The sequence below is a fragment of the Peromyscus maniculatus genome, chromosome 13 (genome assembly GCF_049852395.1).
Source record: "Peromyscus maniculatus bairdii isolate BWxNUB_F1_BW_parent chromosome 13, HU_Pman_BW_mat_3.1, whole genome shotgun sequence".
NCBI lineage: Eukaryota > Metazoa > Chordata > Mammalia > Rodentia > Cricetidae > Peromyscus > Peromyscus maniculatus.
Window position 1 is genome coordinate 60,602,120 of NC_134864.1, and position 22,164 is coordinate 60,624,283.

The window sequence follows — 22,164 nt, forward strand, 5'->3', positions numbered from 1 at the left end:
GTTTAATCAAGTCTACTGATTTTTCTAGCTTTGATAGATTCATGTGCATTATAGTACAGCATTAGGCTTTGCCATTAATATAATGTAATTTATTAATTTTATTCATTTAATATAAAATATATGTAAGTATTTACTTTGTAAAGAGATCAAATTTTACCCCCAATACAATTCTTTGTAGTCAAAAAGTCTATGAATGTTTTAGTGGATTAAGATGCCAAGCACTTTTTTCTAAAAGAAAGATTAAGTTAAGAAACTGTCAACAGTGAAATGCAGTTCAGTTCAAATGCTCCTACCTTGTCTAGCTCTCAGACAGGTGAACCCAAGGAGTGAAGATCCTTGGTTGTTTGGATGGGAGCTGACAGAAATTGTTAGAACACACACATCTGCCGGTCTGGACTGCGCAATCTCAGCCTTTCCCTCATGGTGATCATGTTTGTGTTTATTCACCCGTCTTCCCTGTGTTGGTCCTCAGGCTCCAGATTCTCAGGGATCACTTCACTTACTCACTCTACGTCAACATCTGCCGGTCACTCTTTGAAAAGGACAAGATGCTGTTTTCCTTTTGTCTCACGGTGAATCTGCTGATCCACGACAACGCGGTCAGTGAGGGTTCTCCTCGAAAGAGCACAAATGCTGTTGTTACAGGAAGATGGTCTTAGGGGTATACCACGACGGGGTGCCAGTGCCTAAGATTCTCTGTGTCTCCATAATACAGCTCAAAGTTAACTCGGAGGGATTACAACTCCAGGCCCAGATGTATTAACTATTGAAGGAGGAGATAATAGTATGCAATGTTCTAATCTTTGGGGCAGGTTAGAATATCATGGACAGAGGTAGAAATTGAGTTCTTATAATCAGGAGGAATAGCTTTCCCAGAATAGCCCTCAGCAAAGCCCCCAAGTCTCCACATTTTTATGTGGTAAAATTGAAGATGGACTCTAAAGCTTACCATGAATGGGGAGTCCATCGTCCATATGCTCCAAGCCTGATAATGCTTGTCTAGCTATGAAACGCCATGGTGATATCATTGATTTATTAATTTACTAATCTGCATGGGAATATATACATATGCATATGATTCAAAACAGAAATTAATTAAGGCAAGGCAAGACATTATAAGACTGAATGTCATAGTAGTAAATATCAATTTAAGAACAGAGTATGTTACTATCATGTAAACTTTCATGTATTTTAGTTTAAAAATCTGTTTCTAGAGCCTAGTGTAGAAATACACAGCTGTAATCCCCACACTTGGGAAGCGGGGGCAGGGGATTGTGAGTCTGAGCACACCATAGACTATACAGTGAGTCTGAGGACAACCTGAGCTCTGTAGAATTGCCCTGTGTTTAAAACAAACAAACAAACAAATAAATAAATAAATAAATAAATAAATAAATAAATAAATAAATAAAAAGCTTATTCTATTGGAATCTCATGTGACCATGCATTTAACATTACCAAATAATTTATTCTCATTTTATTTATTTATTTATTTATTTATTTATTTATTTATTTATTTATTTCCTTTTATTTTATTTTACAATACCATTCAGTTCTACATATCAGCCACGGATTCCCTTATTCTCCTCCCTCCTGCCCCCTCCCCTTCCCCCCAGCCCACCCTCCATTCCCACCTCCTCCAGGGCAAAGCCTCTCCCGAGGACTGAGATCAACCTGGTAGACTCAGTCCAGGCAGGTCCAGTCCCCTCCTTCCAGGCCGAGCCAAGTGTCTCTGCATAAGCCCCAGGTCTCAAACAGCCAACTCATGCTATGAGCACAGGACCTGGTACCACTGCCTAGATGCCTCCCAAACAGATCAAGCCAATCAACTGTCTCACCTATTCAGAGGGCCTGATCCAGTTTGGGGCCCCTCAGCCTTTGGTTCATAGTTCATGTGTTTCCATTCATTTGGCTATTTATTCTCATTTTTAAGCAAGTTATTCAAATCTAGCCATCTGGCTTTAACCATCTTATGCAAATACAACCTAACTTTAAATTCTTTTTATTTGAAAGACAGGAAATACTTTACAAATAAAAGAGAAACATCATAGTCTTTTTACATACTTATGTTTTAAAGATTTGTAAAATTTCATATGGTAATATTCTGATAGAATTAGGAAAAATGTTTATTATTTTTCCTTGTATTTCTTGTAAACATTTCATAGCAACTCATTATATTTTATAGAGAATAAATGAAGGTATGGTAGATTGTTGATCTTCTATCTGCCTATGAATTTTCAGAGCCAATATTTGGAACTATAAGTAACCACTTTGAAGAACATATGGTATTCAAGTAGAATAGACTCATGTCTTCATGTTTAAGCTAGTAATTCTGGAGAAAATTATCAAAAAATAGCTATTTAAATGGAACTATTTTTTTAACTAGTCATATTCAGCACTTGGAATTTATTTATTTATTTATTTATTTATTTATTTATTTATTTATTTATTTATTTATTTTTGTGACTAAATAGAAAGCTGTATTGGCCATGGAATGTCATGAGAATCTAAAAGGACTCCACTTCCGCAAGGCTGGAAACTAACTAGGAAGCTTTTCTATATGACTTTCTCCGGTGTTTGTTTTTCACAGATTAACAAAGCAGAGTGGAGATTTCTGCTCACTGGCGGCATTGGGTTGGACAATCCTCATGCTAATCCTTGCACATGGCTTCCTCAAAAGTCCTGGGATGAGATCTGCCGACTAGATGACTTACCTGCCTTCAAGACCATTCGCAGAGAGTTTATGCGCCTGAAGGATGGATGGAAGAAAGTATATGATAGCTTGGTATGTTTCCACCCTTCTTCCTATCCCAAAGCTTATAAATGAAGAAGAAAATAATGTTAAAAAGCACATCTTTGCCTTTGTATAAAAGCAAGATTTCATAAGCTTTCAGCACCTGGTCAGCAGTTAAAATACAAATTCCCATTATCCCCACCATCTAAGACGGTGGTCCTGTTTCTAATTCTACCCAAACTCCAAAGATGTAAAACTTTGCACGGCATGGCATATAAAAATGTTTTGCTGAATTTCCTTAGCCAGTGTTTCTTTTCCATTTCCATTTAAATTCGAGCAATCATTATAGGAGATGAATTAAAATTTTATCAAACAACTGTTTAGATTTTCTGAATGCGGAATATAAGCTCATGAATACTTTTATAACCGGAGGAGAGGGGAAAGCTGGCATTTCAAACAATTTTTACAAAGCCCCGACTTTCTAATTAGATACTGGAAGTTAACACGTGCCATAAAGCAGTTTGCTTCTCCTTTTGAGATAAGTAGCAATTCTTACATCCTTGAGCTTTAGTTTGGCATAAAGGTTAAAAAACATTTCCAGCTCCCAGTTACCGTTTTCTACCCCTTTGTTTCTGTTCTTATGATGTTTGCTATGCTTGAATACAAAAGGTAGCTGCTCTGTGTAGAGACAGTTGTATCTAAACAGAGAGCTGGGTGGGTGGCTGCGTGGGGTGGGGGAGGGGCTGGCAGCAGGGCTCACCAGCATCGTACTGGGCTACCTGTCATACATTAGACTGAATTCACTCATTTGGGATGGGTCTGCTTTGGATTTATCCTTTTTGCTGATGAAAATAGTTCCTAGAAACATCTTTTAGTGAGTATTTCTTTGTAGTTTAAAAATCACAGTTGCATTCACTGTGTTGAGCCATGGAGAGAAGCCACATAGCTTGATCTTAAATTTCAAAGGTATACATATTGACACTGATTTTTCCCAGAGCATAAATAAAATTTACACAAATGTTCTGATTTTAGGAGTCATGTGTCTTCTCTAAGAATACGATCATTTGTAAAATAGTATTACTTTTAGAAATAATTTCTGACATTGTCTTATGTACCATAATTTTAGGAGCCACACCATGAGTTGTTTCCAGAAGACTGGGAGAATAAAACAAATGACTTCCAAAGGATGCTCATTATTCGTTGCTTGAGGCCAGACAAGGTAAAAGTGGGCTTTGAGAACAGCTCTCAGCCTGCCGGGTCTCTGCACAGCTCAGTCAAATGTGCATTTCTTCCTAGATTCAGGGTGGGTGGAGGAATCTGCAGAAGTCCTTCGACTCCTAATGGATTCTCTAAAATGTATCTACAATTATTTAAACCATCTGGATTAATAGCTAATAGAATGTATTGTTAGTGGGGGTTTTTATGATTATTCTTTGTGATTTATGGTTCCTCTGCCTCATAGACTTCTCTCTTTTCATACTGTAACCTTATTTTTATTTTATTTTATTACTTTGGTGAGACTATTCAATGGCATTAACTTCAAGTTTATATTTCAGAACATCTAGAGTGCTTTCTCTAAGTGCAGGTCTGTATTTATACACACACACCACACACACACACACACACACATGCACACACACACACTCAGCATTTAGACGATGTGCAGAATATTTTAAGACTTCAGTCACTGTTGACACAAAGGACAATGTCGGTACTGTTATTTTAACTTCTTTTAATACGGATTATACAACCAGCAAAGCAACACACCGCCATTTCACCATATTTCACTACTTACTAATGTCCTCACTTGTGTTACAATCTGTAGAAATTTCGTGAATTTGCCTAAATCTGTTGACTCCTACCCTCAGAGCTGTCAGGATAGTGTGAGCCATAGGGTGATGGAGAACTACCATAACTACCCATCGTCACGAACAAATTGAAGTTTACGTAATGACTTCAAAACTCAGTGTCCACAATTTGAATTTTTTTCAAAGAAAATGCTTATATTCCAACTCTTCCCCCATATAAAAGCAGAATTTAAATGGTGAAAATCATATATAAGAGTATTTTCTACATGTCAGTGATGATCTGAGGTAGAGATGTTTCTTCCTCTGAGCCAACAGCCTGCTCAGCTAATGCCCGGCAGGGCTTAGCCAGGGCCCAGATAGCTTGGACATAGAGGTCTGTCTATATGTTTTAACTTTTTAGTCAGAATATAGTCCAGCCTGTATTAGACTTATCTTTATATAAAACAATTGTAGAATATGTTTTCAAACATTTTTTTAAATAGAGGAAGTAGCCTACAAAGTGTCTATGGCCTATGAAGGTGACAATTGTACCCCGTTTTCTGGGGCTAAAGGTAATGAACACTTGTTTGGTGTTTGTGAACCTAATTAAACGTACCCTTTGATGACATTTAAAAGAATAACTTTGGAGACAACTTTAGTGGGAAGCTTCAGAAGTTTACTTCCCATTTAAAAAAGGAGAAAATGCCTGTACCGCTCACTTCATTTGGCCTTTCTCCTGTCAGGAAAGGTGGCTAACGAGCCGTCTCCTAATTGTGACAGCTTCATCTGCATAGAACCTTCTGCAGCTTACATTTTTGAAACTTGACACTTTAATCGGATAATAGATTAAACTATCAAATAGATCAAATAGTACTTTCCATATTCATTTTCTTTTTGAAGGTGGGAGTTCATAGGCTGAGGTGTTTTTTTGTGGGTGCCGGGGGGTATTTTTTCTTTTGGCTGATATATTCTGTTTGTTTTTAAATCATCGTTAAGCTTCCATATCATGCTCTATCTATACCTTAGCCTTCTGCTTACAACTTTTTCATATTTATTCAAAATTTTCCTCTAGAATTTTCCATTTTTCTTGGAGAGACAAGCATATTTTTTTGTCAGCTTCCAGCTCACAAATAATGACATGGAGACTTCTTATTAATTATAGAAGCTTGACCATTAGCTTAGGCTTGTCCCACTAGCTCTTATAACTTAATCTGCTTTTATTAATCTATGTTCTACAACATGGATGGGTTACCTCTACTCTGTACCATATATCCGACCTCTTCAGTGTTTGGTGTCTCTTGTGCACCTGGATTCTTCTTCCCTCTCAGGTCCTCTCTTTCCCTGGAAGTCACGCCCATTCTCTCCTGCCTGGATATTGGCCATTCAGCTCTCTATTAAACTGAACAGAAGGCTCCTGAGGCAGAGACTCACCTTTGCAGTATAAACAAATATTCCACAACATTTCCCTCTTTTGTCTAATTAAAAAGGAAAGGTTTTAACTCTAACATAGTAAAACTATAAACAATAAGAACAATTATCAAGTAAGGATTATAGTCACAATGTCCAGTCCATTTGTATTTGGTAAATTTGAGGAAATTACTCCATTATCTATCCTATCTTGATGAGTCCAAAATTTTATAGCTAAACCACACTTTATAATAACTTGTATTATCAGCTTAAAAATATCCTTTTAGACTTTAAAACATTCTTTAGATAAACAACTTAAGCTTTTGTTTCTCAACCTTATTAACTTTGTATCTCTTATGTAAGATATATATATATATATATATATATATATATATATATATATATATATTTGGTAACAAGGAAAACAGTATAACCATCTAGTCTTCAAACCCTGTCAAAGACCCAAGAAGAATAAAATATTACCTGAGTAAACAAAAAGTGCAGAGCTAAAAACTTCCAAAACTATAGAAATGACTGAAACATCTGGCTGCCAGTGGGGAGCTGCCTGGAGCCCCATTTGCCTGCCCCAGCTCTGAGAATTTGTTGTGTCTGTCGTCTGTAGCAGGAGTTTGTAGCCAGTACTGGCTGCTCAAGTGTCCAGCTCCCCAGCAGGGCCTCTTCAAAAGGCTCCTTAGTAGAGACATAGCTTTACAGTGTACACAAATATTCTACAACAATATATTGTATGATGATGTTTGGCTAGTCTGCCTCTAAATGGGTGGTTTCCTGGAGCAGAATGGTATATTAGCCTAGCAAGGAGAGGGACGCTGCTAGAGGGTTTAGTATTTGAACTAGTAATGTATACATTTCATTTCTTCACTCTCTCTAGGTTAAAAGATAATACATATACCTACCAGGAAAACTAACAGAAATTCTCTTGGGGGGAGTTGTGGGAGGTGGATCCCCTTTTCATTTTGTCCTCTTGAGACCCTGCCCTAATTCTGAATGGTCAGAAGCTGTCGGTGCCAGATGGAAGACCTTCAGGCCACAGTTCTGTCGTTCCAAACTGTAAACAAAAAGTGAATCCATCAGCTTTCAAGAAGCAACTTGTCAGGTGTGAGTTAATAAGCCTCTCTGACCTCAGATGCTTATTAACTTATTAAAGTTATGCTTATTAAAAGCAGGCGTAGAAAAAAACGCAGGCTTCTGCCTTGCCTTCTAGAAGATGGCTGCCTAAATGAGGCCGTAGCGTTTGCTACTGACAGATTTCAGTTCACACACCTAATGCTGAGACGGTCAGACTGGAGATGCAGACAGGTCTACCAGCCTGCAAGCCCGGTGGGTCGCTGGGGCAGCCAGCCTTTGCCCGGAGAGTCCCGGCGAGCACGCACGTTTTGTGCAGTTCCTGTATGCAGAGCGTAACTGTGGGCTTTCTCTCCTCTCACCATCACAAAGATCCCCACGTCCCTAACTGGACCCCCGGTGCTGACAGACAAAGGAATCGCAGCCGCAGCAGCCATGTTTATCTGCGCAGGCACACCAGCACATCCTGCTCTCACAAACGGGGCCACGCCCATCACAAACCGGCTCTTAGGAAATGGCAGCTCCCTGCACTTGCCGTTTTGTTTGCAAAACTATAATTTTGCGAAGAGGTTAAAACTTAGGGAGGAAAGAGGCTGTTGAGTAAGTGTTGTGTTTTGTTGTTGTTTTAATCTGATGAGGGGGAAAAATCCATTGGTGAAAAGAATGGTAAAGAGAAAGACAAGGGCTAATATTCTGTCCTGCCCCCTGGCGCCGCCCTGCGTCCTGATGTACAAGCCTCATTTTAAGGAAAAACCCTCCCCCTTCCTCTCTCTTTTCCACTTTCTTTCCCGCCCTGAAGTGCACACACCTCCACTGTTCCTCTTTTCTCTTCCTCGCTCTCCTTTCTGTCTCTCTATATTATAATAAACTCTTCCCGAGTGGATGCAGCGCCTGGGTTTTGAATGAATGTCCACCACCGCCGCCGCCGCCGCCGCCGCCGCCGCCGCCACGCCGCCGCCATGCCTGCATGGTGTGTCTCGCCCACCGCCCAATGCTGCATCTCTCCAGCATGCCAGCATGTTTCCCTGCACGCGTGGGATACCCTTGGGGTCCCCCTAGTGCATACATCATAACAAAGATAAGGCTTAGGATGGGAAATTAGGATATTTTTAATATTTCGGCAGTGAGTTTGACATATGGGATAATTCAGAATAGCTGAAGCATGAAGTAATTGTCTAGAAATAAACTCTGTGTGTGAACTTATTCTTTGATTTTGTTGTTGAGAATTTCTGGAATTAGAATCTCATGCTCGTAGAAGTTTAATCTTGACTTTATGTTTGCTCATTTAACAGATACTGAATATGAGGGCGCAGTATCCCCATCTCCCTGGGTCGGTCCTTGTTATAATACTTTGGTTGTTTGTCTTTTGAGACAGTCTCACCGTGTAGGCCAGGCTGAGCTCACACTCGAGGCATGCTGGGATAGGTACGTGCCACCACAGCGCTCACAAGTGTGTTTTACTCCTCCATACCTTTGCAGGAGTCTGACAAAGCACTGAAGAGAGGTTAAGAAGCTTAATTTGGGCCAGCAAGATGACTCGGTGGGTAAAGGTCCCGTAAGCCTGGAGGCCTGAGTGAGAGCCCCAGAACCCACGTGCTAGGAGGAGAGAACTCCTGCAAGTTGACCTCTAGCCTCCATACTCACCATAGCTCATGCACACTCACCCCACAACACACACGCGCACACACACACACACACACACACACACACACACACACATGCACACACGTGCACACACACACACACAAAGTCTAATGTGAACCTGGCCATTTCTCCATTGGTTTCCAGCATTCCTAACCACACACATGTGCAGGAACACACATTCGCCAGAGTTTTAAAAAAACACCGTGACATGTGGATGATTTTTACTCACAAATCTCTTTCAAATAGACGTTGCTGAGAACGCACACCTGGTATCTGGAGGCACTTGTAACTGCTTCCAGAGGTTAGAGTCTCTTTTCGATATTGGCACTTGCAAATTGCTCCTGCGGTTCGCTCCACGGTGAGGGATGTCCCACGCATGTGGAATCGCTACCCTGGGCTGGGGTGTTGTGTGCATGTGTCGTCCCATCCATGTAGAATGGCAGCCGTGGCCTGGCTGTGGGGTGCTGTGGATATCGCTCAATATAAATAAAACACTGATGGCCAGTGACCAGACAGGAAGTATAGGCGGGTCAAGGAGAGAGGAGAATTGGGGAAACAGGAAGAAGGAGGAGAGACACTGCAGCCACCGCCAGGATAAGCAGCATGTAAAGATGCTGGTAAGCCACCAGCCACGTGGCAAGGTATAGATTTATAAAAATGGGTTAATTTAAGATATAAGAACAGTTAGCAAGAAGCCTGCCACGGCCATACAGTTTATAAGTGATATAAGTGTCTGAGTGATTATTTTATACGTGGATTGTGGGACTGCGGGGCTTGGGGAACCTGGAGAGAAGCCCTCCAGCTACAGTGGGGCCTTCATGACACCTTGCACTGCCCCTTTGTCTGAGGTGGCCTGTGTTCCGTCCTACAGCTGGCCTTCTCGCCCGGCCACCTACCCTCTATGATAATTACGCTCTTAGAGAAGTGCACACAGTCTTCTGTGTGGCAGCACTGATTAGCTTATGAGAACAAGATGAAGAAACAGAGCAAGTATTTGTGACTTCAAAATTTGAGCAGACATATGTATTTCAGAGCAGGGTGAAAAGTGCATCTGGTAGTTACTGCTTGAGACACAAACTGGAGATAGGTAATTAAATAAATTATATGTATGATGTTAGCCGTATGAACATCTGTAGCTGTAACTTTCCATCAAAGGAAATATGAGTTGCAAAAACCTCAAGCGTATGTGAAATAAAAACACATTTCTCTGAAGAAGCTATGTTAAAGACGGCTTGGAAGGAACATAATTTCTGTACTGCAGCGTGTTATTCTTAATTCTGTTAGGTGGTCCTGTATTCATAGGAGAAAACTAAATAAATACTTAGCAGATTAAGAAACGCAAAAAAAAAAAAAAAAAAAAAGCTCCCAGAGGAGCTGGTGCTGTTAGCCAAAGGTGGAATACTTCTCCAGCTCAGTTTCAAGGGCACACCTGCTGCTCTTAGAAAGTCAAAGAGGAGACATTGTCCTTTGACCCAACACCCATGCATGCCTTTGAATAGGGGATTCGACTCCTATATTGGTGTGTCATAAATCTGAAGACTATTGTCATTAATTTAGCCCAACCTAAAACTTTACTTAGCTAGAGAAAGATTAGTGAGCTTCGTTCTCACCTATGAAAAAGATTTCAGATGAGCTTTTCAAGTGAACGGGAGCAAAGGCAGAGGGAGGAGACTGGTCAGGAAAATGAACACACTGGTGTCTGCTGAACTGCTGCTTCTTAGATCTGTGCTGCATCAGCTGTTGCCTTTTCTTTTCCAAAGTCTTCTTGAGCTCCGAGGGAACCATCAAAATTAACAAAGAGCAAGTAAGAACAGAGAATGAGTGTGTGTATTTGGAGGGAGCATGCTGCCATTTGTTGAGATTGGAACAAGAATGGCGTCGTGTGACCTGTCTGGGTCACGTGACCTGTCTGGGTCACACCTGGGTCACAACTAACTGGTATTACAACCCAGAGGTGCCAGGTGTAGATCCTCACTGGAAAATGAGGAATGGTACAGATGAATGTGTCCTTACTGTTGTTAGCACATGCCTACTCCTGCAGGGAGCCCAGCCCCTAAAGTTCTGCGTTCTCAAACAGGCCCCAAGAAAGTTAGTTCTCATATCAGAAAATCTGCCGACCCAGCTCGGCTTGGTTCTTGAGTAATAGCTTGTGTCTTTCTACAGAGCTCTGCTTCCCCCAAACCTTGACTGTATCAACCCTTTTGTACAGATGTGGGAGGTGTGTGATGTATGTGATAATTACCGCTTTGGAGCTGTGGAAATACAGACAGTGTTTTAAAACCACAAGGGCCTCAACCCTGCACAAAGAATGAAAGGTGAAGGCGACAAAGTTCTGAGGGTGGGAGAAATAGTCTCCCCCAGGAAAGAGCACATCAATTAATATCCAATACCAAATGGTCAGTCCTGAAAATATAGATAAAAGTAACATTATACAAACTGAGCAGGTTGTGATTAAGAACACACACACACACACACACACACACACACACACACTCATATCACAACAACTAGTGAAAAAAGATTTTATGAATTTAAAAGAGAGCAGGGAAGGGTTTATGGGAAGACTTGAAGGGAGAAATGATATAATCATAATATAATAAAAAAAATTTAAAGTTTTCTTCTCTTCTCCATGTCTTGGATACTCATTAAAAGAAATGAAAGTGTCTTTGAATTTGGTGGCTCATATTAGTCAATTAGTGACTATTGAAATCATCTGTCATTATTTTTCTATCCCCAATAATGCCCCAGATCTCCCCCTTTTAACGGCTTATCTTTTAGCCAGAGTCTGGTTTGTTTGGTTTCGAGGCGGGCTCTCGCGATGGAGCCCTGCCTGGCTTTGAACTTGTAGACTTCCTTCCCCAGCCTCCCCAGTGCTGAGATCTCAGGCAATGTGCCAGCAAACCCAGCAATCGTTTCGTTTTGAAGCCGGAAGATTTTGACTGTTCTTTCAGATGTGTTCTTGTCCCTTTTAGGTCATCCCCATGTTGCAGGAATTCATCATCAAGAAGCTGGGGCGCGCCTTCATTGAGCCGCCCCCCTTCGATTTGTCCAAGGCGTTTGGGGACAGCAACTGCTGTGCGCCGCTGATCTTTGTGCTCTCGCCTGGGGCGGATCCCATGGCCGCTCTCCTGAAATTCGCGGATGACCAGGTACCTTACAGCAGATGAAGTCATCGGACACCGCTGCACTCCTTTAAAATCGTCATTTTTTTTTCTTTTGCTTACGTAACCAAAGTCTTAGAGGATGAGAGAAAGGTGAAACGTCACCCCGCCGTAGGAAGGGCTTGGGAGTCTGAAACGTGACAGAGTCCCCAGAAAATGACTTAATGGCAGTACTTCCATTCAAAGTAGCTCTCTAGACAACGTGTGACACTCAGATTGGGGCTTTCTGGTTGTGGTGGCACACGCCATTAGGATTTGCTGAAGGAGAAGGAAGCAGGAGGATCACGAGTTCAGAACCAGCCTGGACTTTTTGTTTTTCTCCACAGTATTTATGACAGTCCATGAGCTTGGTTGATTTCATTCAAGTCCAGACAGGTACTCCAGGGTACACCTTCTGTTCCTGCCCCTCTCCCTAACCTCCAAGGGGGCCCTCTTTGGCTCTCCAGAGCAGTTTTACATTATATCCACTTTGCCAGCACAGTATGTTCGATCATCTACACTTGTATGAGATTTAAAAGCATATTCAAATTAATTTGTAATAAATGTTCTTATGCCACGCTGTCTAGAAGAAAGTAATGAGCAGGTGACTTGTGTTTCTGAGTTGGTTTTCCTCCTTTTGGTAAAATCTAAACAACTTTTTGTGGCCACACTATTGCAGTTTCCAAAACCAACATTTCATGAAGGTTACAACCTGGTGAACTTTGGTAGTAAATGTTATCAGTGTTTTCTCTTTGAAACTTTACAGAAGAGTTTGAAATAAATGATGGCATCTCCATTTCATAGCGAGGGATACTAGAACACAGAGGGTAGCTTCTTAAAAGACACGTGACTTTGAGATTAAAGTAGTCTCTATCGGGTCGCTTTACACTTGAATAACCTGGTTTTTGTATGCGGGCTACGATTGTCTGATACAGCGCTCACTGCTTGTCACGGAAGTGTTGAGCTGTGGATGCCATGATGAACGATGGCGATGCTCCAGGTAGCAAAGCGGCCCAGCCGTTCATTCACGAGGCCATCTCAGCTGGACTGCGGAGAATTGCCCTGAGTATTGCAAAAAAGGAAGCTGGAGGCCAGCTGGGGCAGAGTGTGTTGGGAATCAGATAAGAAACGGAGTGGCCGACCTAGAGCGGGAGTAGTGGAGGCCGCTCAGAGTGTCAATCATCCGTGGGCCTTCTCTCCGCGCATCTACACGGCCCCGTATCCTCTGACCTCTTCTGCTTCCTCTGCATCTCGACTGCGTCAGGCCATGCAGTCGCTCTCTGCCATGCTTCTGCGTGGTCGCCAGGGGCTACTTCTACTTTTTTTTCCCCAAAGTGTTTTTTCCCCCATGGAGTTAGTGACTATAAGCAATGATCAACTGGAGAGGACCCAAGACCCCGTCTTCCGCTAGTCCTGTCCCTGGAGGCCTCTTCAGGGCAGTCTGGTGACAACTACCCCCAAAATGAGATCCGGGAAACATTCTCGTAGAATTTCTTACAGAGGCTGTTGCCTGGGAGTCAGTAGTTAATGCTTTTGTTCCGTTAGTTGAATCAGTATCCAAAGGAACTGAGGAGCTCGCTCGGGGTGGCAGAGCAGGTTAATCTGACAGTTCATGTTTTCATTTTACCATTAAATTCATTTTTAAAAAGCATATTTCATGTGTTTTAGAGGTTGCTAAGTGACAGCTGCGTCCTTTAGTACACTCCTGTGTTAAAAGCCCTTTTAATAATTTATTTTCTATATCTTACATCAGCAGCCAAAAAACTTAAGAGTATTTTTCTCTTATTAGCACGATCACTCCCACACTCTTTCGTCTAAGTGCTGGCTAGTGTGTTCGGGTCGTGTCTGTTTGAACTGGCGTGTGGCACTAAGTGACGTTGTCATTCTTGCTCACAGGGCTACGGGGGCTCAAAACTTAGCTCTCTCTCCCTTGGCCAAGGCCAAGGACCCATTGCCATGAAGATGTTAGAAAAGGCCATCAAGGAAGGAACATGGGTTGTCCTCCAAAACTGCCACCTTGCCACCTCCTGGATGCCAACGCTTGAGAAAGTCTGTGAGGTAAACCTGCAGATAGACGTTTACTAGAGTGTGCCTCCCCCGCCCCCCCCCTCTTTTGATAACCATTCCACCCAAGTGCCTCATATCCGTTCTGTCCTGTAACAGGCTGCACAAGCTAACAGTGCAGCTGTACCACAAGAAAGATGGCTTCACGCTGAGAACTCTCCCTGGAAGAAGCGAGGCAGACACACAGCCAGGCCGTAGCAGACGCCCCTTCGCAGAGGGGAGGGCCCATTCAGTGTGTCAGAATGTCCTTGGCCTGGAGGAACAGGCACAAGATGGGAGTAAATTCTAATTTTTACAGCAGTGATCAGGCCTGCAGTGGTTATTCCAAGGCCTTAACATCACAGTGCTCATGGAAGGTTCTGTGACCTCCAGTGTCTGGTCCTGATGAAACTAATAGTGATAAATCCTGTTGCTTCAGGATATTGCATCAGCTCTTACCCTTTAAAACACCCTTCTCTCTTAAACAGATGATTCCAGCTTGGTGCAATATTGATTTGTCTGAGTAAATCATAAACTCCCAAATCTAGCTGCAGCAAGAGGAGGGGGTTAGTCTTAATCTAGCCCTGAGCAAAGAATTATTTTTGTAAATATTTGAGAAACATCAGTGCAGACATGAACATTTTAGGAAGCCTTTAGTCTCTGAGCCAGCTCTGAACTACTTAGCACTTCTGTAACTGTATAGTCCTGTGAATTAGTTTTATCAGGAGAATGACCAAGCTCTGGGCCTTCTCAGTGAAGTGTGGCGATACAGACAGAAATGAACTCGGAGCTTTTGCCTAAATTGCAGCAATTCCATCATGACTTTGTAGCTGTTTCCTCTCATTTCCAGACTGTCCCTTGCGTGCATTGAGATGATGATCCTTGAGACTTATTCACACTTTTGTTTCCGATTTATTTTCCTGCAGGAGTTAAGCACAGAATCAACACACCCGGACTTCCGGATCTGGCTGACTAGTTACCCATCCCCGAATTTCCCTGTGTCGGTCCTGCAGAACGGAGTGAAAATGACTAACGAGGCCCCGAAAGGACTTCGGGCTAACATCATCCGCTCGTACCTCATGGACCCCATCTCCGACCCGGAATTCTTTGGCAGCTGCAAGAAGCCGGTTAGTGATGGCTAAGTCCTGTCACACCAGCCCTGTAAAGCACTTCAAGTGGCCCCTGGCGATCAGGGATGTGTGCACAGAGTGAAAACTACAGATTGCACAGGCCCCCTGCTCCGCAGCACAGTTGGTTTTGATTACTGATTATGGACTGTGCTGAAGTCAATTTTATTAATATTTTATTTTAATTTTACCACCAGCCCCATTTCTGCTCAGCTGAGATATTACGGGGTGTCATTAATAATGTAGGCTTCTGTTGAGAAAGTCAGCTGTAAGCCATTCCCGGCGCAAATCTGCAAGGCTGGAGAACTTGTTCCAGGATATGAACTGAGCGCTCTGCTATCTGGAACCATCTCTCTAAATTAAAACATAGAAACATTTCCTCCATATAACCATAATGAGAGCCAAAATGATTTTCCTTCTCGATTGATGAGACTCATAAGGGTCTTTTCTGGAGCCATCAGCCAGGCAGGGAAAACACCCACTGTTTTCATGATTAGAATTCTATCTGAATGTCTGTGACCTAAAATTGTTTCACGGTGTTTTGCCGTAATTAAAAATGGAAGGGCTCTTTTATATGAGGCACTATGAACCCTGGTAAGTTTTGGCATTCAAAAGCTTACTGTGTTGATGTCTGAACATTATTTCAGTGCACATCGAGAGAAAGAAAGCTCTGAAACTAAAGTGCTTTTATTAAGCAAAAGTTTGGAGACACACACAAAAGAAAGAAAAAGAAGGAAGAGAGAGAAAGGGAGAGAGAGAGAGAGAGAGAGAGAGATTGATTGAGATTGATTCACGTACACATTTAGAACTGAGTCAACCTTGTCCCGAGCCTCCGAGACCTGTGTGTGGCCTTTGCATTGATGAGGCTTAGTGAGATCTGGTGACTCCCACCCAAGTGTAGGGCATCTCTCCATATGACAGGCTGGGCAGAGCCCCTTCGGAAAATGTCACTTAACCTTCCCTCTCTTCCAGATTAAAGGGTCTCTCCCAGAGTAATCACACTTTAGAGGTGGAGGCATTTATGAAGCACAGCTTTAACCCAAGATAAAATCTCATGAAATCTCATAGCAACACTTGACAACTTTACATTTTAACTTTTTATTTGAAAATGGTTTTATACTTATAGGAAAATTGAAAATATAAAATAGTATAAGGAGCAACCTGTGTCCTCCATATTTACCTACTGCTAATTTTTACACCTTATTTGTCATTTTGTTTCCCCTCCAAATACATTTAATATCTATGCCATGTGTCTCTATTTTCAAGTACCAGGAACTCACCTAACATCCACTGCGGTCCCTAATACCATTCACCACTCAAAATAAGCAGGGCTCTGCAGAAAATCGGCTGGCTCTGGGACAGGATCAAGATAGGCACACGATGATTCTGGATGGAACATCCTAAACGAAAAAGCAAGAGCTGTTATCACATAATTCCTAGAGCTGGGACCTGAAAGCCCACGCTGTTTGACTCCTCAGGAATCAAGTTGGGAGGAGAAAAGAGTGCTGGTCCTTAGTGTAGCAGAACAGTAGTGAGCATTGGCCATGGGTTCCACTCCTCTACACAGAATCAAAAGATGCGTCTGTTCTTAGGTGAGGTGGCACACACCCTTAATCCCAGCACTGTGTAGGCAGAGGCAGGTAGAACTTTGTGAGTTTGAGGCCAGCCTGGTCTACAGAGTGAGTTCCAGGACAGCCAGGGCTATATGGAGAGACCCTACCCGGAAAAAAAAAAAAAAAAAAAAAAAAACAGAAAGAAAATATATAGACATACAAATACAGGCATATGTCATACACACCCTTTCGAAGGGAGGAACACGTACTAGTACTTTGAATGTATCTGTTGATTCCACATTTGTTGTTTCTTGTTTTACATTGAGACACCTGGCTTCCGACAATCTCTATTAACTTCATTAATGACTCAGTGCATATAAAATAATTCAGAGTTTTACTAGCATGTGTATTCAGTTTCTTTAGTTTGCCAAACTAAATGAATGATAGACAAAAATAAATGAATGTCCTTTCATTCTCCCTTGCTTGATTTTATATTTTTCTCCTCATTTCCCAATCTCTTTTTCAAGTTTATTCTAGAAGGAAACTGATTATGCTGTGGCATGAAACTTATGCCTCCCTGTGATTTTTCCGGATTTTGTTAAATCATAAATTATCCTTATAGTTATTTTCAGTTACAAGGAGAGCCTGATTCAGAAATTGGGAGATAAAATACAATATGTTGATTATGACTCCATTGTTATTAAAAATGTGGGCTTTGGAGTCTCCAAGCTCTAACCCAGTGTCTCTGGTTGGCAGGTCATATGGAGTTGGCATCCTCTTTTCCATAACCCGTGACACAGCTGGTGATACCATTTACTTCGGAGAGGTTTTGAGGCAGGAAGGGGCAGACGTTCCTGATCTCAGCGGGGAACTTTCTGGTCTGCACAAGGGTTTAAGGCAACATCCTCCTTCCTCCCCTGCCTGCCCCTGTGTGGCCTCTTCTGTTTCTGGCTCTCTCTCCAGTGTGCCCTTCAGACAAGCTCTTTCTATGGGGTTTTCTCACCACATGATACAAGTCGTCTTTACCAGTATCCCTTGCTCCCTTGGATTCCCACCCTGATGACCTGTTGATTCCTGCCTAGTGAGGATGACTGCCTCCCACGCCCTTCACCGGGGAGAAAGGGTGCAAGCAGACTCCCAGCAAAGCAGCTACTTTGTCTGAAGAAACTCCGAAGCCCTACCTCAAGCTCTGTTGATAATCCTCAGTATTCTTGAAAGTTTTAGAGCTTCCTGTTTTCTTCAAGTTATCTACTTTGAATTTTCCCAACAGTTGCCTGCGACTATACAGAGTTCATAATTAATTATTGTGTTGTATTGTTTCAGCTGGAAAACCCCCACCAAAAAAAATCTTATAAAATTCAAATTAGATGGACTTGCTCTGTTTCCTAGAAATCTTGTGTACATAGCTGTGTGTGCTGGTTGGACTTAAGTATGAATGGGCAGATTTTTGCTTGAAGTACCTATAAAAATGCACCTGTGTTTTACTTATTTAGGGGATGGAAATAATCTCGTCATATTTATAAGCAAAGGAATTTAACTATATAAGTTTAGAAATATAGCAAGTCTAATGCAATGTTCACAAAAATATAAAGCCATGGGATAATTCTTCTCATTACAGGAAGAATTCAAGAAATTGCTTTATGGTCTCTGTTTCTTTCATGCTTTGGTACAAGAGAGGCGAAAATTTGGACCCCTGGGCTGGAATATTCCTTACGAATTCAATGAGACCGATCTACGGATCAGTGTACAGCAACTCCACATGTTCCTGAACCAGTATGAGGTACAACAAACATCACAGCAAGGACATCGCCTGTCCACCCTTTATCATGTTGTAACTGTTGGTGCAGGGAGCAGGGACTTCTGATTAATTCTGCTCTTACAAAGTAAACTGCAAGGTAGTTCCCAACAGCCTATTAAACAGTACTTTATTATAGCAGGACATTATAACTGCTTTAGGGGGTAGTTAGGATGCCAGTTTGTCTACAAAGAACCCGGGTTTTTAATCATATAATTTGACACATAGCCACCTGTGGAGATTTGAAAAGTAATGGTGTTGTATTTATTAAGAAAAGACTATAAAGCAGCCAGGCTTAGGAATGGGATGGGGTAAGAGGATAGCCAGGTGTTTTCTTTCCTGGAGCATGAATTCCTTTTTTTTTTTTTTTTTTGTTTTGTTTTGTGAAATGAAATTGTTATTTTTGAGTTTGGACTCTTTGTCTAGAAATAAACTACTTAAAACCATTTAAAGAAAAGAATAAATTCTGGGAGGAAGCCAGAGAGCCTACCTAATGTGACATCAGGTTCACGTCACCCTTCTCTTTCTGATTCTCTCTGGGCCTTTGTTATCATTTGGTTTCCATTTTGAAACAGTGTCTCACTCAATATGTGGCCCTGGCTGGCCTAGAAATCACAGCAATTCTCCTGCCTCAGCCTCCCAGGTGCTGGGATTGAGGGTATCCATTACCACACCAGTGATTTCTTTTCCTCCCTCCCCCCCCCTGCCCCCCACGAAACACCACGTGATCTCCTTTCCCAGGCTAGTCTTGCACTTACTCTGTAGGCCAGGCAAGCCTTGAACTTGAGATGCTCGGCCTCTTGAGTGGTTTTCAGAATACTCTTCTCCCTCCCTCCCTCTCTCCCTCCCTCCTTCCCTCCCTCCACTCCTCCCCTTCCTCCCTCCCTCTCTCCCTCTCTCCCCCCATTTCCTTCCTCCCTCCCTCCCTCCTTCCCTCCCTCCGCTCCTCCCCTTCCTCTCCCCTCCCTCCAGTCCACTCTCACCTCCTCCCTTTCCCTCTTTCTCCCTCTCTCTGGAGCACCAAACGCTGGGCATGATGGGATATCCTCTTTACTGTTGTCAACTGGATTTAAACAAGTTTGAAACTTTGAAAACTTTTGAAAATCACTGCACATGCCTGTGTGAACAGGGAGCTTTCTCTGCCTAAAGCAAGTTGTCTGAATTTGGGCAGAATCTTACTCAAATTTAGTTGGAGCCAGGCTGTGGTGGCCCACACCTTTAATCCCAGCACTTGGGAGGCAGAACCAGGTGGATCTCTGTGAGTTCGAGGCCAGCCTGAGCAACAGAGTGAGTTCCAGGAAGGTGCAAAGCTACACAGAGAAACCCTGTCTTGAAAAACAAAACAAAACAAAACAAAACAAAACAAAAAATAAAAGCAAAACATATTTAGTTGGATATCTTTAATTAAATCTATCAATAGAACATAAACCCCCAAATTTCAAACTTTTAATTTAGGCTTGTACATGGGGAGGGTTGAGTTCTATTTCCATAAAAGCAAACAAGAAACTAAGTGAATAAAGATGGAGGCTCAAGAGGCAGAAACATTCAAATGAATCATCAATTCGATGAACTGTTTTCTTAGAGTAACACCTACAAGAAGAGAGGAGTTAATAATAAAGTATCAGAGGAGAATATATGTGAGCTACAATAATTATACAAAACCAGTGAGGAACATTTGCAGTTAGCAACATGAATATCTGGATAATATGGTCTACCTTAAAATATAGTCTATTGTGAGGAGTTAATTAAAATATGTAAGTATGCAAGTTCGGTTTAGTACTTAAAAAATCAAATCATATCAACCTGCTAAAGAGATTTAAAGCATTCATGATCCTATCAGTAGATACAGAAAACAGCATTTGACAAAATCCCACATTCATGAGTGATAAAAATACTCCCAGTAAACTAGGTATAGAGAGGAACTTGGCAAACATGAAAAGGAATATTGTCTTAGTCACTGTTCTATCGCTGTGAAGAGACATCATGACCATGGCAACTCTCATGTATGAAAGCATTCAATCACGGGTTGCTTGCAGTTCCAGAGGTTGCAGCGGTAGCTGAGAGCTACATCTGATCTGTAGGCCAAGAGGCAGAGAGAGAGAGAGCCTGGACTTGGCATGAGCTTTTGAAACCTCAAAGCCCTCCCCCAGTGACACACTTCCTCCAACAAGGCCACACCTCCTCATCCTTCTAATCCTATCAAAGAGTTCCACTCCCTGGTGACCAAGCCTTCAAACACACGGGCCTACAGGGGCCATTCTCATTCAAACCACCACCAATATCTACAGAAACTAACAGCTGACGTCGTGCTTAAAAGGTATCCAATAAGACAGGTATTATGCACACGCGCAGGAAGACAGCTTTGTGACGTGGGAAGAAGCATGATGAAGTCAGGCTGTCACAAGGCAAGAAACACCTGGAGTTACCAAAAGCCAGGGGGCCTGGAGCATCCTCCCAGAGGCAGAGCAGCAAACATGCTCCTCCCCCCATGGCCTTGACGCTGTACTTCTCTACCCCTTCCATTTTAGTCAACAAATGGGAGCCACAGAAAAAGAGGTGGGAGACCAGGCAGGCGATGCTGAGAACTGAACTACAATAGGGACCATGGCAGACAGACAGTACCCACGGAAGAAAAAAGATTGAAATGATTTAGATGTTAAACAGCGAAGAGAGAAGGAAAACTCTTGACTTGTGTTAGGACAAATGTTAATAAGTAGATGCAACAATTAAGACCCTCACTAGTATTTTAAAAATGCTATTAATTCAAATTATATTTTGGGACAGTAAGTAAGTCACAACAGAATACAGCAGTTTTGGTCTCAGCACCAGCTGAATGGAAATGAACTAAAGCGAAGAAGAAGATCCCGGGAAAGCTGTGGGAAAGGATAGGAAAGAGATTATGTTCTTGCGAGCTTTTAGGAAGATGTTTAGCTGGGTGGCGGTAGCCAAACACGGACACCGTCCCACCCCGTGCGGCACTGGTGTTCCTAACTGGCTGGTGACCGCAACTCTCCACCCACCTTAGGAACTTCCGTACGACGCTCTGAGGTACATGACCGGGGAATGCAATTACGGAGGCCGGGTAACTGACGACTGGGACCGGCGCACTCTGCGCAGCATTCTCAACAAATTCTTCTGCACGGACTTAGTGCAAAATGCAGATTACAAATTTGACTCCAGTGGCATCTATTATGTCCCTCCTTCTGGCGACGTAAGTATGCCCCCTGTGAGAAAACTAACTCCTGGGGGCTGGCGCCATAGCTTTCACTGGTGGTTTCCCACTAGACTTCCTAATGTGGTGGTTCATCCTCGTCTTGATTCTCTAAGTTAGGTAGGAACAGCTCACACACAACGTGCAAAGCGAGTTAGGAGTCTCCTGTTCACTGTGATGTGGGACAGTTTCCCTAGTGGCCTGAAACTCTGTCATCATGGGCTGGGTGTTTGGGTAAAAAGACTTGGTCACAATTAAATGAATGTACACATGATGGGGGCGGGGGGTCATAAAATATTAGCAATAATCATTAACATTTATGTCACAGTTATTTTTAGTTAGTGCTAAGTTATGATCTCAGTGCAGCATCAAATAACATTGTGTCGTTCTTTTATACCTCCACAAATGAAGAAGCAGATTCATTAAGTTTGATTAGCCTGTCAGAAGCCGCCAGAGCGGGAGGCGGAGAGAACCACTTGTGGTTCAAGGCCACCGCTCTCTTCCACTCTCTTAGCCCCATGGACTGCCTTCAGAATAATAACACACAGTTTCTTTCAAAGGCTTTCTAGCATACTCCAGTCACTTCTCATCTGACCCCTAAGGTCAAATAACACGCACTGAGGGTGGACCCATGGCCACA

At 42.4% G+C, this 22,164-nt stretch overlaps 1 protein-coding gene across 1 annotated transcript in view; it reads left to right on the forward strand.

Moving 5' to 3' along the window:
• Dnah7 (dynein axonemal heavy chain 7) overlaps positions 1-22,164 on the forward strand; it is a 257,387-nt gene that overhangs the window by 208,736 nt on the left and 26,487 nt on the right. The window contains exons 52-59 of the mRNA XM_042259698.2: positions 473-599; positions 2,591-2,785; positions 3,861-3,953; positions 11,628-11,804; positions 13,692-13,853; positions 14,765-14,965; positions 18,137-18,298; positions 21,339-21,524. Coding sequence (XP_042115632.2) covers positions 473-599; positions 2,591-2,785; positions 3,861-3,953; positions 11,628-11,804; positions 13,692-13,853; positions 14,765-14,965; positions 18,137-18,298; positions 21,339-21,524 — 1,303 coding nt within the window. The remainder of the gene's footprint in view (positions 1-472; positions 600-2,590; positions 2,786-3,860; positions 3,954-11,627; positions 11,805-13,691; positions 13,854-14,764; positions 14,966-18,136; positions 18,299-21,338; positions 21,525-22,164) is intronic.